Here is a 17,153-nt window from a genome sequence, read left to right as displayed (position 1 = left end):
ATACCTTCCCATTGTCACCACATGGTTGAGGAATAGTCCAACTCCAACACTGCCTCTACCCCACTAACTGTAGGCTCTCACTGAACATCAACAAGAAAGGACTTCAAACCAATTATATAGAGAATAAATCATGCTGGACCTCCAAGAAGACTATAACCTTGTCGTTGGGTTTGGAGGCTTGCATGCCTCATTGACCTGGAAAGCTATGTTGGCTGGAGTCAGGGCTTTATACTTTGGCTCCTGGTAGGGTCACCCATAACAAAAAGGTCAAAGGGTAGAGGCCAGACTAAGAGCAGTCCACTGGTCCTCCAGGTTTAGGGGTTCAGCTCAGGGTTAATAACCCTGACTGGTTCTACTTCTGAGTATGATGGTATTCCTGAGTCTCCACCCGGGACTTGCATGACTGACAGTGGTGAAAACCGAGAGGAAGTTACTGATAAGATGAAGGAAGCCATGAACATTGCCACAGATGGAGGACGGTCATCGCTGCCCGAAACACCAGTGGCGTAATGGGCAGTAAGCAGGTAAATCATGATGGAAAAACATTCTCACATGATGACAAAACATTTTCAGTACAGTAGTTTCAAGGTCACTTACGCCATGATTCCTGAAAGATGGAAGAGCTCCGAACACAAGTAACTCATGTAACTGTAGAGGAAAACAAAGAGGGGCTCGATAACCCGAATGCGATACGTGAAGCGGGAGGTAAAGGCAGCCAAAATTCCAAAGAAAATTCCAACAAGGACACCTCCAATAGACACCACAAAAAATGACAGGAATCCCAGGACCACTTCCTTGGCTCCGATTGTAGTGGCACCAGCAAGTTCGTCGAAAAGGTGGTAGAGCACCTATTTGAATAAAACACACATCAACTAAATTATATAGTTCAAGAGCCCTGCATAATTGTTCCCACTTATAGAGGCACAATTCCTACACAGATTGGTTGAGGAGAATTCAGGATTCATCCTCTGCTAAACAGTCTAACCTCCAAGAGGACCACAACCTTGTCTCGGTTTAGAGGTTTGTGTGCCTCAATGACCCAGAGAGCTGGAGTCAGGGCCTTATGCTTTGACCCAAGCCAAACAGGTCGAAGGGTAGGGGTCAGACTAAGAGTGGTCCACTAAGACCTCCAGGTTCAGGGGTTCAGCTCAGGGCGCTAACTACCCTCACTGATAAAACAAAATTGTTAGGGAAACAGCAATGAAGAATCCTTCTACATCTGAGTGTGATGGTATTCCTGAATCTCCAAGTCAAGTCCCTTTTTATTGTTATTTCAACCATAAGCTGCTGGTACAGTACACAGTAAAAATGAAACAACGTTCCTGCAGGGCCATGGTGCTACATGAAACAACACAAAACTACACTAGACTGAGTAAGACAACACAAGGCTACACTAGACTACATAAGACAACACAAAAACTACACTAGACTACAGACCTACACAGGACTACATAAAGTGCACAAGACAGTGCAGGGCAGTACAATAAATAATAAACAAGACAATATGCACAGTAGGCACAGTCCACCTGGGACTTACAAGACTGACTGTAGTGAAAACCGAGAGGGAGCCTACTGACACGATGAAGGAAGCCCTGAGCACTGCCAGAGATGGAGGAGCTTCATTGCTGCCCGAAATGCCAGCGGTGTAAGGGGCAGTAAATAAAGTCTAAGCTGCGGGTTCCCAATCTGGTGACCACAGACCCTTTGCTTAATGGTACTGGTCCATCACATTAAAAAAGTTGGGAACCCCTGGTCTATGCTGTGGGGGAGGGAGAAATTGTGCACAGGGATGGGGTGGGGAGAGACAATGAACAAAAAGGTAGAGGCCACACAGCAGAAAGAGTCTCCAATGGAATCAAGTATGTTAGACTCACCACAGTCACTGCATCGTTGAGCAGAGACTCTCCGAACACCAAGATGTACAGCAACTCGTTGATGTGAATCTCCTCGAAGACAGCCAGCACCGCCACAGGATCCACCGCTGAAGTGATGCTGCCAAAAACCAGGCAGGCCAGCAGGCTGACATTTTTCAGATCGCTCCCACCAAACTGGCACACTGCGTACATCAGCATTCCAACGAAAAACGCGTTCCACAGCGTTCCGATCACTGCAAAGCTCAGTATCGTTCCCAGGTTCTCTGTGAATGGTCTGAATGGCAAGAAGTAGCCGGCGTCCAGAATGATGGGGGGAAGGAGAAAGAAAAAGAACACGTCTGTCTTCAGGATTGGTGGCTCGGCCCCTACGCCCTTTATCAGACCTCCGACAACGAGGCCCACACACACCAGCACACAGCTCTCTGGGACAATCGAGGGCACCTTCGGAAGAAAGTGAAAACCTAAAAAAATATAAAAATGATGAATTGGTAAAAATAATCCGTTTAATAACAAAAAAAAATTGGTAACTGTTGGAAAGTGATGTTCCAAACTACCCACCCTCCCTAGAAGTCAACAAAACTCATCTTTAAACTGAAATAGTGCCACAGAGCCACTGCCAGGCATAATCCTGACCTTGGGTGCTGTTTGCATGTTCTCCCCGTGAACACGCGTTTCCTCCTCCATTCCAAAGGGCAGCGAGTAGGTTAACCAACCATTGTAAGTTGTAGGTGTGAGGGGGGGAGGGGGGAGAGAGAGAGGGAGAGGGGGGAGGAGAGAGGGGGGGAGAGGGAGAGGGGGAGGGGGAGGGGAGGGGAGAGAGAGGGGGGAGAGAGAGGGGGGAGAGAGGGGGGGGGGGGGGGGGAGAGGGGGGGAGAGGGGGGGAGAGGGGAGGGAGAGGGGAGGGAGAGGGGAGGGAGAGGGGAGGGAGAGGGGAGGGAGAGGGGAGGGAGAGGGGAGGGAGAGGGGAGGGAGAGGGGGGAGAGAGGGGGGAGAGAGGGGAGGGGTAGATAGATAGACAGATAGATAATGTAATGTTGAATCTATATCATCATCATATGCCAGGTCGCATGATCACAATTACCTTGGCAATATTTTCTACAGAAGTGGTCTGCCACTGTCTTCTTCTGGACAGAGATGGGTGACCCCAGCCATTATCGATACTCTTCAGAGATTGTCTGCCTGGCGTCAGTGGTCGCATAACCAGGACTTGTGACATGAACCGGCTGCTCGTACGGCCATCCACCACCTGCTCCCATGGCTTCACGTGACCCTGATTCAGGGGTGGGGGGTGCTAAGCAGGGGCTACACCTTGACCAAGGGTGACCTGCAGGTTAACAGAGGGAAGGAGCGCCTTACACCTCCTTTGGTAGAGACGTATCTCCACCCCACCTCTCATCCATATAAAACCTCATTAACCCACTTCTACTGTTTGCGTGATTTGTGGTTTTTTTTGCCCCTTTCTATGTGCATCAGTTATTAGACTTTATTTTTTTTTAACTGGGTTCTTTCGGGTTTCCTGCTTTGTAGTTGCCCATAAACAAACAAACTCAATGTTGTATAATTTATACATTCTTTGATAATAAATGTACTTTGAAACTTTGAAGTACAAATGCAGGCTTTAGGTGTTTCTGATTGTAGCTGAGTTACTTGATTAAGGTATTTGAAACCTGTCTGGCTGAGGCAGGGTAAACAGAAACACCCCGCCATAGTGATTAAAGGTTTGAATCATGGGGAGTCAGAGGCAAGATTAAGACACCTGAGACTTTTAATAATAAGATTTGTACGGTGGTGGAATCTTGTCGAAGGGGGCAGAAATCATGGTGAAATCACATTGCTATTGAATGTGGAGGACAGAAGGTAAAGGCAAAGGGAACTTTAATCTTGACCTCTGTCTGGTGGGAGTGTGGGATATGGGGCAAATAAGACCGATGACTCCATTAACAATGATCATGAGGAAGCCACGGTTGTGGAAAAAGCAATCTACCTGAGGTAATGTACACTAAATGCTGGAGGAATTCTGCAGGTCAGGCAGCATGCGTGGAAATGGACAAATAGTTGTCGTTTTGGGCCGAGACCCTTTTTCAGGACTGGAAAGGAGAGGGGCAGGTGCCAGAAAAGAATGCAGTCCTTATAGGAATCAGTGTGTGAAATGCCAGACGGGAGGGGGGGTGATAGGTGAAGCCAGCCAGGTGAGTCGGAACGGTAAAGGGCGTTAAAGGGGGTAAAGAAGAGAGGAAAGTGGACCATAGGAGAAAGGGAAGAAGAAGACTCAGGGGGAGGTGAAAGGCGGGTACAGAAGAGGTAAAAGGCCAGAATGGGGAATAGAAAAAGAGGGAAGGGGTTGGGAATTTTTTTTATTGGGAAGAAAAATCAGTATTCATGCCTTCAGGTTGAAGGTTGTGATAAGACTGCTGAACGGATCCTGACCCGGATCTGGGCCGTACCCTCCAAATATCCGGACCTGCCTCTCGGTTTTTTTTTTGCACTACCTTACTTTCCATTTTTCTATTTTCTATTTATGATTTATAATTTACATTTTTAATATTTACTATCGATTTGTAATCCAGGGAGCGCGAAGCGCAGTATCAAATATCGCTGTGATGATTGTACGCTCTAGTATCAATTGTTTGGTGACAATAGAGTAAAGTAAAGGCTATAAGCTGTTTCTCCACACCCTGAGGGTGGCCTCATCGTGGCATAAGAGGAGGCCGTGGACTGCTCTAGTGTGTAACGTTTCATCATCAAAACAGCCACGACGGAGAGCAAGAAATGGGAGGACAGAATGCAGTCCTTATTGGAATCAGTGTGAGAATTACAATATCTGCCCGTGTACCTGGTCTCTTCCTAACATCCAGTCAATGAAACTGTCCTTGCAAGTGAAATGGTAATTCATCTGCCGTTTCTCCAGTTTAGAGCATTATGTTGTAATCTGGTACAGAGCAGTTTTCTCTACACTGGAGAACACACAAAGAAATTAGTCAAGGCTTTGTGGAACGCCTCTGCTCAGTCCAGAAGAGTGACCACATCTTTCACAAGACTGTTCCTTTAGCTTTCTATCTCAGCACTTCAGAGTCAGAATCAAGTTTAAAATCATTGGCATACGTTGTAAAATTTGTTGTCTTTGGGGCAGCAGTACAATGCAAAACATAATAATAGAAAAAATATGAATTACCCCATGTATGTGTGTATGTATATATACATATATACATACACATATATATATATATAGCACAGGACAGTTAACATCTTAGTCCGCGTGTATTTTGTAACTCATATATATACATATAGTTAAATTAATAAACAGTGAAAACATAGAAATAAAAAGTAGTGAGCTAGTGTTCATGGGTTGACTGTTCATTCAGAAATCTGATGACAGAGGGGAAGAAACTGTTCCTGAATGGTTGAATGAATGGAATGAAATAGCTTTATTGTCGTTGCATAGTACAATTTGTCATGCACCAATACGGCGAAAATGAGTTTGCAACTCTCGTGCCTTCAGGCTTCTGCACCTCCTTCCTGATGGTGGCAATGAGAACAAGGCTTGACCTGGGTGATGGGAGCCCTTAATGATGGATGCCGCCTTTTTGAGACATCGTTCCTTGAAGATGTCCGGGATACTACGGAGGCACGTGCTCACGATGGAGCTAAGACTACAACTCTCTGCAGCTCACTTCAATCCTGTGCAGTAGCCCCCCACCCCCCATACCAGATGGTGACGCAGCCAGTTGGAATACCCTCCACCATACAGCTTCCTTCTTCTAGGTATTTTGCAGGTCTTGGATCAGAATATAGAATTCAACCATCTCAGATTACTGGCATTTTCTGTTTGTGTTGGAACTGGCTTGCCCTGATGCAAGGTGATCCAGCTCATCTCAGCTTTTTTCTCTCTCATTTCCAACACTCACTCTCATTTCAAATTTCAACAACTGTTGTGCTGTATCTCTCACAGATTACTCTGTTTTTCATTCTACAACTGTTCCTGTTTATCTGCACATTTAGATTAGATTTAAACACTTTTAATTCCCTAGTTCCAATAAAGAGTTAACTTGAAAAAGTTAACCCATGCCTTTCACAGAATGCTGCCAGACCTGTATCTTTAGCAACATTTTTTGACACCTGCACAAACTGGTTGACCTGCATTGAGATATCTTCTGTTGTTTGTGGGTAAGTTGGCAGATGTGCTGGGGCAAGTAGTGTTCAGGAAGCAGAGAGTGTGCAGAAGGATTTGCATAGTTTACAAGAATGATTCTGGGAATTAAAGGTTTGATGCACGAGGAAGCCGATTCTGGGCTTGTGATTGGAATTTAGAAGAATGAGGAGGAGGGGAATCTCATTGAAAACTATGAAATATTGAGAGGCCCAGATAGAGAGGATAAGGAGTGGACGTTTCCTATAATGGGAGAATCTAGAACCAGAGGGCACAGCCCCCAAAGGACATCCCTTTACAGCAGAGGTGAGGTAGAATTTCTTCAGCCAGAGGGTGGGGAATTGTGAAATTCATTGCCTCAGAGGGCAGTGGAGGTCAAGTCATTGGGTATATTTAAAGTGGAGGTTGATAGGTTCTTGATTGGTAAGATGTCAAAGGTTACAGGGAGAAGACGGGAGAATGACGTTCAGAGAGAAACAAATCAACCATGATTGAATGGCAAGGCAGACTCAATGGGCTGAATGACCTAATTCTGTTCCTATATTTTATAATGGTTTATCGAAAGTGCAGAAAAATATAAATATTGGGACATATTTTATGATCGATACAGCTTTAGACCTAAGGTGGTACACTATCACAGCTAGTATGACCACTGTCCCCTCTAAGCTGCGCAGGTGAGTGGCCACACAGTAACTGAAATTTGTTTTTTCCAACTAAGTTAAGGCTTGTTTAATTAAGACATTCACTGACACATGCTTAGAAACAAAGAATTTGAAGAACTGTCCATTCTTGTTGACATTATTAGAACATTTCAAGCTTCTAGTGCTGACTGCAAATGTGGATTCAGTCTTATGACTTTAATCAAATGTAAATCCAGAAAAAGATTCGAAGTGAAACATCTGCGTAATCGAATGAGGACTAAGATGTACCTTTCATTGGGATGTGAAATCAATCTGGACAGGGTTCACAGACAATGGATTTGCAATAAAGGTAGACAAATAAAAGTTTACGAAACATGAAAGATTTTCTTTGTTGTACTGTATTTCATTTTACCTTTCCATTAATAAATAAAATCAAAAATATTTGATTTCTCAAATTTCATCCTAAATATTCATGGTGTGCATATTTTTCAAAAAACACATTTAAAGTGCCATGCAGTTTTCAGGCTGTGTAAAGTATTCCTGCTCAGAGCAAAACTGTAAAAAAAATATTAGAGGGAATGTTGAGTATGACCCAGGTTTGATCACTATACAGGTGTCCCCCGCTTTTCGAATGTTCGCTTTACGAAACCTCACTGTTACGAAAGACCTACATTAGTACCCTGTTTTCGCTTTCAGAAGGTGTTTTCGCTGTTACGAAGAAAGACAGCACGCGATAAAAGGCAGCGCACGCCCCGAGCAGCCGCTCTGCCCGGATTCAGAACGGCATTGCTGAAACACGTTGTATTGAGCAGCCGTTAGCAAGATGAGTTCTAAGGTGTCAGAAAAGCCTGAAAGAGTAAGGGTGTTACACTTAGTGTAAAACTAGATATAATTAAGCGTTTCGATCGTGGTGAACGAAGCAAGGACAAAGTGAGTTTGGCTTGTGGAAGTTGACGAAGATGATGATGAAGAGGTTTTGGCATCCCATGACCAAAAACTGATAGATGAAGAGCTGATGCAATTGGAAGAGGAAAGGATAACGATCGAAACCGAATGCAGAAAGTGAAGCAACTGCGTGAGATTTTCGCTGCAATGATAAAGTATAACTTTAATCTTGAAAGGGTACGTAGGTTTAGGGGATATTTGCAGGATGGTTTGAGTGCTTACAAACAACTATATGATAGAAAAATGCGCGAGGCTCAGCAGTCAAGCAAGCCTTCCACATCAGACGACGAACCTCGACCTTCGACATCGAGGCAGGCAGTCATAGGAGAAGATGAGCTGCCTGCCCTCATCGACGATGAGATGACACCCCCGTGTCCCACCACTCCAACACCTGGGCCCCGGACAGATACTGTACCGATTCGCGAACAACGCAGCAGTAGCTGGGAGGCACACAGCACATCTTTAAGAAAAAAGCCGAAATAAACATGCTAATTAATTAGGTGCCACCGACACGTAATTGTCGGCCCAGATCAGTGCCGATTTCCGAATGCATCACCTATGATCTGGGCCGACAATTATGTGCCGGCGGCACCTAATTAATTAGCATGTTTATTTCGACTTTTTTCTTAATGATGTGCTGTGTGCCTCCCGGCTACTGCTGCATTCTTCGTGGCAATGTACCGGGTCGGCGGCCCGGAGGGTGGGAGCCACTGCACCACCCAGCCTGCGACGACTCAGTCTAACACACCATCATCAGTGGGCTCGGCGCTGTTTTCCTAATTCCGGTAAGTGATACTACACTGTACATACATTATTTCTACTTTATATCGGCTATGTATTTTTACGTGTTATTTGGTAGATTTGGCAGCTTCATAGTTTAAAGGTTACTGGAGAGCACGTTTATGCCAACAGCGCTTGTGTGAGATTTTCTGCCCAGAGCGCTTGCGTGAGATTTTCGCTACGGAGATCTGTGCAGGCAATCACTGTAGAGAAGTATTTCTACTTTATATAGGCTGTGTATTTATCATATCATTCCTGCTTTTACTATATGTTACTGTTATTTTAGGTTTTATGTGTTATTTGGCATGATTTGGTAGGTTATTTTTGGGCCTGCGAACGCTCACAAAATTTTCCCATATAAATAAATGGTAATTGCTTCTTCGCTTTACGACATTTCGGCTTACAAACCGTTTCATAGGAACGCTCTACCTTCGGATGGCGGGGGAGACCTGTACTCCAGAGTTAACGCATTTGTCCTATAATTGCATGGGTTTCCTCCAGAAGCCCCATTTCCTCCTGCATCCCAGGGAGTTGCAGCTGGGCAGATTTACTGGCCATTGCAAATTGTCCTTAACGGACAGCTAAGTTCAATCTGGTGGTGGAGGGTGTGAGGAAGCAAGAGGGCAGATTGTTTTGAAAAGATAAAGAGAACCGTACAATAACTCTAGGTACGACCTACGGAAAGCTACTTTAAGAGTGAAAAACAATTCCGATTGAGGTTAGAAACATAATTATACGCACGACCGTTCTGGCAGGGTTTGCAGGCCACTACTTCTTAGTTTAAAGCGAAACTTAACATCATGAATGGCAGTGACGCTTCACTCCCAGAGGAGCACACCTTTGATGCACGCTTTAAAAGGGAGAATAAAACTACAACTGTGTGAATCCCTGTAGTATCTGGTGACCCTGTGAGCTCTGCCTCAGAGGCCGACACGTCAGGCCCTGATCATATACCTGGCAGGGCACTGGAAACCTGTGCCACCAACTGGTGGGAGCACTCAAGGATATCTCCAGTCTCTCACTTCTGTGGTTCCCATCTGCTTCAAAAGGACGATACCGGTGCCCAAGAAGAGCAGAGTGAGAAGCCTTAATGACCATTGTCCAGTAGCATTCATATCTACTGTGTTGAAGTGCTTTGAAAGGTTGGTCGTAGCCCAAATTAACTCCTGGTTAAGCAAGGAGCTGGATCTGCTTCAATTTTCCTATAATGGATGCAATCGCACTGGCTCTCCACTCTGCCTTGGTTCACCTGGAAGATAGTAATACCTATTTCAGAATGCTCCTTATTGATTACAGCTCAGTGTTCAACAGAATCATACCCCCAGTTCTAATCAACAAGCTCCAAACATGGGCTTCTGTACCCTGCTAAGCAATGAGATCTTTAACTTCTTCTGTGGAAGACTACAATCTGTGCAGATTGTTAATAACGTTGTCTCCTCACTGACAATCAGCACTGGCGCACCTCAGGGATGTGTGATTAGCCCACTGTTCTACTCTCTCTACACCCATGACTGTGTGGCAAGGCACAGCTCAAACACCTTCTAGAAATCTGACGATGACACAATTGTTGGCAGAATTTCATATGGTGATAAGGAGGTGTTTACGAGTGAGATAGATCAGCTGGTTTACTGGCATCACAGCAACAATCTTGCACTCGACATCATTAAAAGAATTGATCGTGGACTTCAGGAAAGAGAAATCGAGAGAACACACAGCAGTGCTTATTGAGGGAGCAGAAGTGGAAAAGGTGAGCAGTTTCAAGTTCTGGGTGTTAACATTTCTGAAGATCTGTCCTGGGCCCAACGTATTGACACAATTACAAAGAAGGCATGACAGTGGCTATTTTTCATTAGGAGTTTGAAGAGATTGGGTATGTCACCAAAGACACTCGCAAATTCCTACAGATGTACCGTAGAGTGTATTCTAACCCACTGCAACACTGAGTTTGTATGGCGGGGTCACTGCACAGGATTGGAATAAACTGCAGGAAGTTATAACCTCACCATCTCCATCAGTGGCACTAGCCTCCCAAGCATCGAGGACACCTTCAGAAATGTGGCATCCATCATTAAGGGTCCCCATCACCCAGGACCTGTCCCCTTCTCGTTGTTACCAACAGGGAGGAGGTACAGGAGCCCGAAGACACACACTCAATGATTCAGGGACTGTTTCTTCCCCTCTGCCATCAGTTCTCTGAATGGACAATGAATCCATGAACATTACCTCACTCTTTTGTTATCTCCTCTCCTTTTACACTACTTGAATATATATTGAATTTATTTTTTCTATTATGCATTGCAAAACAACAAATTTCAGGACATATGTCAGGTTGATATTAAACCTGATTCTGAGAATAGGTAACATCGGAAAATTACTGGGGTGATGGGATTGTTCCGTGAGGCAGCATGGACTTCTCCAGCGTCACATGGAAATTTGGGATTTATTTATTTGTTTGTTGACAAGCAGCGCAGAATAGGCCCTGAATGGAGGTGAGGGAGGAGGTGAATGGGCAGGTGTAGCAATTTGGCCACTTGCAGGGATATGTGCCAAGAGAGAGATTAGTGGAGAGGGACAATTAGAGGGACAGCTTAGTGGGGGAGAAACAGTTGCTACACCTTATCCAAGTGTAACCTGTTGACTAGTGAAGGGAAGGAGTGCTTTACACCTCCTTTGATAGAGACGTATCACCATCCTGCCACCCAGGAATATGTACACTGAGTGAATTGAGCCGTATTCTTAAAGCAAATTAAATAGCCAATGAGGAATGAGTGCTGGAGGTATTGAGTGTAATAGGTGAAAAAGCATACAGTTTGCTTGCAAGTTTGAATGCTCCAACCAAACCAGTCGAAATGAGCTTTGCTGATATTATGAAAGTAATGCAGGAACATTTAGAACTGAAACCATTGTTAATTGCAGAATGATTTAAGTTTTATAAGCAGAATCAAAAGGAAAGTGAGTCCATTTCAGCTTACATGGCTGAATTGAAGAGATTGTCTGTGCACTGTCAGTTCAGTAAAGGGCTTAATGATGCACTGAGAGATCTTTTAGTTTGTGGAATCTTTCAAGGAAGCATTCAAAAACAGCTCCGAACTGAAGCACAACTTACATTTAAAAGAGCAGTTGAAATTGTTGTATCAATGGAAACAGCAGCTAGAGACGCAATTGAGTTGCAGTCAGGAATGAAAGTGAGGGTGAACAAAATTGCAGCATCTAAACAGAAACTAGCTTGGCCAAACAAATCATGTTACCAGTTTGGCAAGGGTTCACATACACCGGACCAATGCAGGTTTAAAGGCGAAACCTACAGAGAGTGCAACAAGTTAGAGCACATTCAAAGATCATGCCAGGCAGACAAAAATTAATGAACTGCACAGGGAAGAGAAAAAAAGTCAAGTTGTTTTTTCAAAAAGAGCACTAATCTGTATGCTGTTGATGAAAAATCTGATAATGATGAGATTGACACAGGACAGGATAGCCATATTTACAATTTGAAAACTAACAACAGACAAACAATATGGCTTACACAAGACGAGAATGGCGAATTAATTAAAATGGAACTGGACACTGGCTCGGCTGTTTCAGTCATTCCACAAAATTAATTTGAATGGCGTTCAAAGATACTGAACTGAAGCCTGTAGATATCCAATTAAGAACTTACGCCATGGAAAAGATAACTTCTGTGGGAGTAACATTCGTAACAGTAACGTACAACAACCAACAAGCCACATTGGGCTTGTATGTGGTAAAAACTAGAGGCCACCATTGTGGGAATGGGATTGGCTGAAACGACAACAACTGATTGGAGAACCATTCACAATTCATATGCCACATTCCCAGCTATAGAATCAGCTGAAAGTGAATTAAGAAAACTACTAGATGCCACAGCAGTGTTCAAGGATAGCATTGCAAACTCAAATATAATAAGAGTAAAGTAGCATTAAATGAAATATATATACCATGTATGTTGAGATACATTCTAAATTGAGTTGTAGTTCATAGCTAATCAGAGAGGAGTGTTGTGTATTTAATATTTGAGTAATATTATAAATCTACTGCTGATTAAGTATTCTTTCTTCGTTTAAATGATTCATTATGGTTATATGTAAAAGTATGTAAATGCCATACGTTATTATGCTGTCACATCATCTGTACATGCCTTGCTTAGAGTAAAAACAAATGTACGGAAGCTATCTTCTGGTTTCATGTTTTTATTTTGATGTTATGGAGTTACAAAACATGACACCTAACTCACTATCTTAAATATCCACACTTTAATAATGCAATGCGGCTGTAGTTTATACTACTTATGGGATAAAGGAAAGGTACGTGGCCTCCGGAGTTTCTCCGGTTAGCGGACAATTTCCCTCCACTCCTCTCTGATGTAGTGGGGAACCACGTACGAGGCAAGTTACAGCAGTGGTTTGCCACTGCCTTCTGCCAGGTGAGTTTCCAAAGAGATCACCAACTCGTAACCCAGCACGGAGGGAAAGCGTGCCGGGGAGCTGGCTGGATTCGAACTCTGGACCTTTCGTCCCGAAGTCCAACGCTGATGCCACTATGCCACCAGCCAGCTCACTTATGGGATTATCTGCTGTGATTTGGCAAGATATTTTTGCCAACTTTCACTCCTGCAACTTCTACCACCAGGTGGCTTATGCGGGGGGCGGGGAGGGAGAAATCACATGTCACACCATCTTGATGTGGATAGATATGAACTGTTCCTTCATTACAGATAGGTCTATCCGCAAACCTTTATCTACCAGCATTGCAGCAGTAACTTCGTCATTCAAAAAAAATCAGCTTTTTAAACAGCAACTAGATATGAGCATTAACAGTGTGAGAGTGAATTCTCAGAGGTAAATGTTTGAGATGACAATTACACCCGCCCTGCTCACGCACTGACTATTTGTGGGAGAGGCTATGTAGCAATCACACCCGGACCACCAGCCTCAAAAGCAGTTACTTTCCCCAAGCAGTAAGGCTGATCAACACCTCCGCCCACCACTTTATCATTTCTTGTCAGTCACCTTACGTACAGACACACCTGTGCTTGCATCCATCCTATTTATATATAATCAATGTACTGTATGTAAGCTATTTTATGTATTTATATTTACTGCATTATTTAAATTATTGTGTTCTTTATCTTAGCATGCTTGGATATGCTGCTTTGGATCTGAAGTAACAATTTACTTCGCTCTCCTTTGAGTACTGGAAATGACGTCAACCCATCGTGAATCTTGAAAGGCATGCTCCTGTGGAAAATGAGTCACAACTAATTCAGATGCAGGATAAGATGGTGAGAGTAGGAGTAATTACAGTGCATTGGAGAGTATGTTGTAACTGTTTACTTGTGAAGCCACATTAACAGTGACAATGAGGTAAAATCCCAATTTCTAATGATATGCACTCAGTCTCACGGTAAAAACAGTGCCTATAAAAAGTAATTCAACCCCCCCCCAAGAAGTATTCATGTTTTATTGTTTTACAACATTGAATCACAATGGATTTAATTTGGCTTTTTTGACAGTGGTCAACAGAAACAGACTCTCATGTCAAAGTGAAAACAGATTCCTACAAAGTGATCTAAATCAGGGGTCCCCAACCTTTTTCACACTGCGGACCGGTTTCACATTGACAATATTCTTGCAGACCGGCCGACCGACCGGTGGGGGGGGGGGGGGTGTGGTAGGGTTGACAAAGGACAAGAGTAGCAGTCAAATACGTTGGGTTTACCCTGAAAAAGACTACAATGACCATGAAGCCTTGCATGGGCATCAGTGCGCATGCGTGTACGTGCCGCTATTTTTCTATAAATCGTTTTTGGTGATTCTGTTCGGGAGTGGTGTTAATCACGACCGGAATATCGGTGATAAGTGGCTAATACACTCAATTTCGTTTCTAAAAGGGTTTATCTAACGAATTTAATATTAAACACACAGTGCATATTTTCCTCGCATGAATATAGTGATAAATCAATTATCAGGGGAGGACAGGGGAGCTTGAAGTGTTGACCACAGTGGTAGAGGCAGGTTCGATATTATCATTTAAAGAAAAATTGGATAAGTATATGGACAGGAAAGGAATGGAGGGTTATGGGCTGAGTGCAGGTCGGTGGGACTAGGTGAGAGTAGCGTTCGGCATGGACTAGAAGGGCCGAGATGGCCTGTTTCTGTGCTGTAATTGTTATATGGTTATATAAGTCAATAGCATCATAACATTTTAAGTAATGTTTTGATATTAAACACACAGCACATATTTTCCCTGTATGAACATATAAAATCATGGCAACACACCAATATCGCTGAATCAGTGGGAGCCCTGGGCTTGTTTCCCTGCAACAAGACGTCCCATCGAGGGGTGATGGGAGACAGCGATACTCGAAGGGGGTTCCTTATGTCCAATCTATTCCGCAATTTAGTTTTCGTTGCATTCATTGCAGAGATATGTTGGAAACAGAAGCAACGTTTTCAGTGGTTTCGTGGCTATCTCAGGATATTGAGCCTTGACTTTGATCCAGAATGCCAGCAGAGATGTTATGTCAAACATACTTTTCAGCCCGCCGTCATTCGCAAGCTCGAGGAGTTGATCTTCTTCCCGCGCTGACATGGATGACGCGTGCGTAATGACCTCGCATGCGTAATGGCTCAACTGTGGGCATGACAGGGAATGAGGAAAGGTGCAGCTGACTCATATCGCCAAATCATATCGTTTCCTCGCAGTCTGGTAGCGCAGGCTTTACGGCCTGGTGGTTGGGGACCGCTGATCTAAATCACATTACAATAACAGCCTCCCCTGCATGAACTCTGTCTCAGTAAAACAGTCAGTATAATCAAACACCACACACACCCTGGGCATTCTCTCTTCTTCCCTCTCCCATCGGGCAGAAAATACAGAAGCTTGAAAGACCACACCACCAGCCTGAGAACAGCTTCTATCACACTGTTAATCAGGCTCTTGGACAGATCTCTTGGGTGATAAGGTGGAGTCTTGACCTCAATATGACCTTACACTTCATCATTTCCCGCACTGCACTCTCTTGATAACTTCCACATTTTATTCTGTTTTGTTATTATTTTAGCTCAGTGCACTGTGTAATGACTTGACCTGTACAAACAGAATGCAAGGCAAGCTTCTCACTGTGAGACACACAAAATGCTGGAGGCACTCAGCATCTCTGGAAAGAAGTCAGCAGTTGGTATTTGGCCGAAACGCTTCATCAGGACTGGAAAAGAAGATGAGAAGTCAGAGTAAGATGGTGGGTGGGGGGGGGGCGGGAGGAAGAAGTACAAGGTAGTAGGTGACAGGTGAAACCAACTGAGGAGGAGGGGTGAAGTCAAGAGCTGGGAAGTTGATTAGTGAAAGAGATAAAGGACTGGAGAAGGGGAGAATCTGACAGGAGAGGACAGAGACCATGGAACAAGGGGAAGGGGGAGCACCCGAGGGAGATGATGGTCAGGTAAGGAGATAAGGTGAGAGACGGAAACAGGAATGGGGAATGGGGGGAGGGGCAATTACAGGAAGTTCGAGAAATCGATGATCATGCCATCAGATTGGAGGCTACCCAGACAGAATACAGGATGTTGCTTCGCCAACCTGAGTACATGTTGCTTTGGATTTCCAGCATCTGCTGATTTTCTCATGTTTGTGAAGCTTTTCACTGTACACATGACAATAATAAACCAGTACCAAACCAATACAATAATCCTTGTAAATTCTTCAAAGCTTTCTGACTCTTACAGCCTTTTTCATAGTGAGATTTAGGCGCACCCCCGCCATATTAATTTCCTGAATATAAACATCTCAACTCCTCCCTAATTCTTCTACCAATTAATTTAAATCCAGGGGCCCCAAATTAGTGTCCTGTCTGATCAGGGAAAAAGGTCTGATTTGTTCATTGACATATACAATTTTATACACCTTGGTTAAAATACCAATAACATATACTGTTTATTGGGACAGATCAGGACCAGTACATTTTGCCCAATTAAGCAACCATCCCAATTAGCCAAAGTTTCATGGAAATAATTAAAAATGAATAAAAAGGACAAACTACTGTTTAACTGAATAATAAATTATACATTTAAATAATATACAGAAGGAATCAGAACACTACCAGTATTACTGCAGTACTATAAAACTGTGTATTAGTTTCCATCCAGGGGGTCAGTGTGGACATGGTGGAGGATTACAAATACCTGGGGATACAAATTGACAATAAACTGGAGTGGTCAAAGAACACTGAGGCTGTCTACAAGAAGGGTCAGAGCTGTCTCTATTTCCTGAGGAGACTGAGGTCCTTTTAACATCTGCCGGATGATGCTGAGGATGTTCTACGAGTCTGTGGTGGCCAGTGCTATCATGTTTGCTGTTGTGTTCTGGGGCAGCAGGCTGAGGGTAGCAGACACCAACAGAATCAACAAACTCATTCGTAAGGCCAGTGATGTTGTGGGGATGGAACTGAACTCACTGACGGTGGTGTCTGAAAAGAGGATGCTGTCCAAGTTGCATGCCATCTTGGACAATGTCTCCCATCCACTACATAATGTACTGGTTGGGCACAGGAGTACATTCAGCCAGAGACTCATTCCACCGAGATGCAACACTAAGCGTCATAGGAAGTCATTCTTACCTGTGGCCATCAAACTTTACAACTCCTCCATTGGAGGGTCAGATACCCTGAGCCAATAGGCTGGTCCTGGATTTATTTCCTGGCTTAATTTACATATTACTATTTAATTATTTATGGTGCAACTGTAATGAAAA

At 43.8% G+C, this 17,153-nt stretch overlaps 1 protein-coding gene across 1 annotated transcript in view; it reads right to left on the bottom strand.

Moving 5' to 3' along the window:
- slc9a1a (solute carrier family 9 member A1a) overlaps positions 1-17,153 on the bottom strand; it is a 71,931-nt gene that overhangs the window by 33,233 nt on the left and 21,545 nt on the right. Inside the window, exons 2-3 of the mRNA XM_063033810.1 lie at positions 1,875-2,335; positions 598-848 (exon numbers count right to left, since the gene is read on the bottom strand). Of these exons, the coding sequence (XP_062889880.1) occupies positions 598-848; positions 1,875-2,335 (712 nt within the window). The remainder of the gene's footprint in view (positions 1-597; positions 849-1,874; positions 2,336-17,153) is intronic.

This window comes from Mobula hypostoma, chromosome 26, assembly GCF_963921235.1.
Source record: "Mobula hypostoma chromosome 26, sMobHyp1.1, whole genome shotgun sequence".
Classification (NCBI taxonomy): Eukaryota; Metazoa; Chordata; class Chondrichthyes; order Myliobatiformes; family Myliobatidae; genus Mobula; species Mobula hypostoma.
Note: the sequence above shows the minus strand (reverse complement) of the source record. Positions and strands in the feature narration are given on the sequence as shown.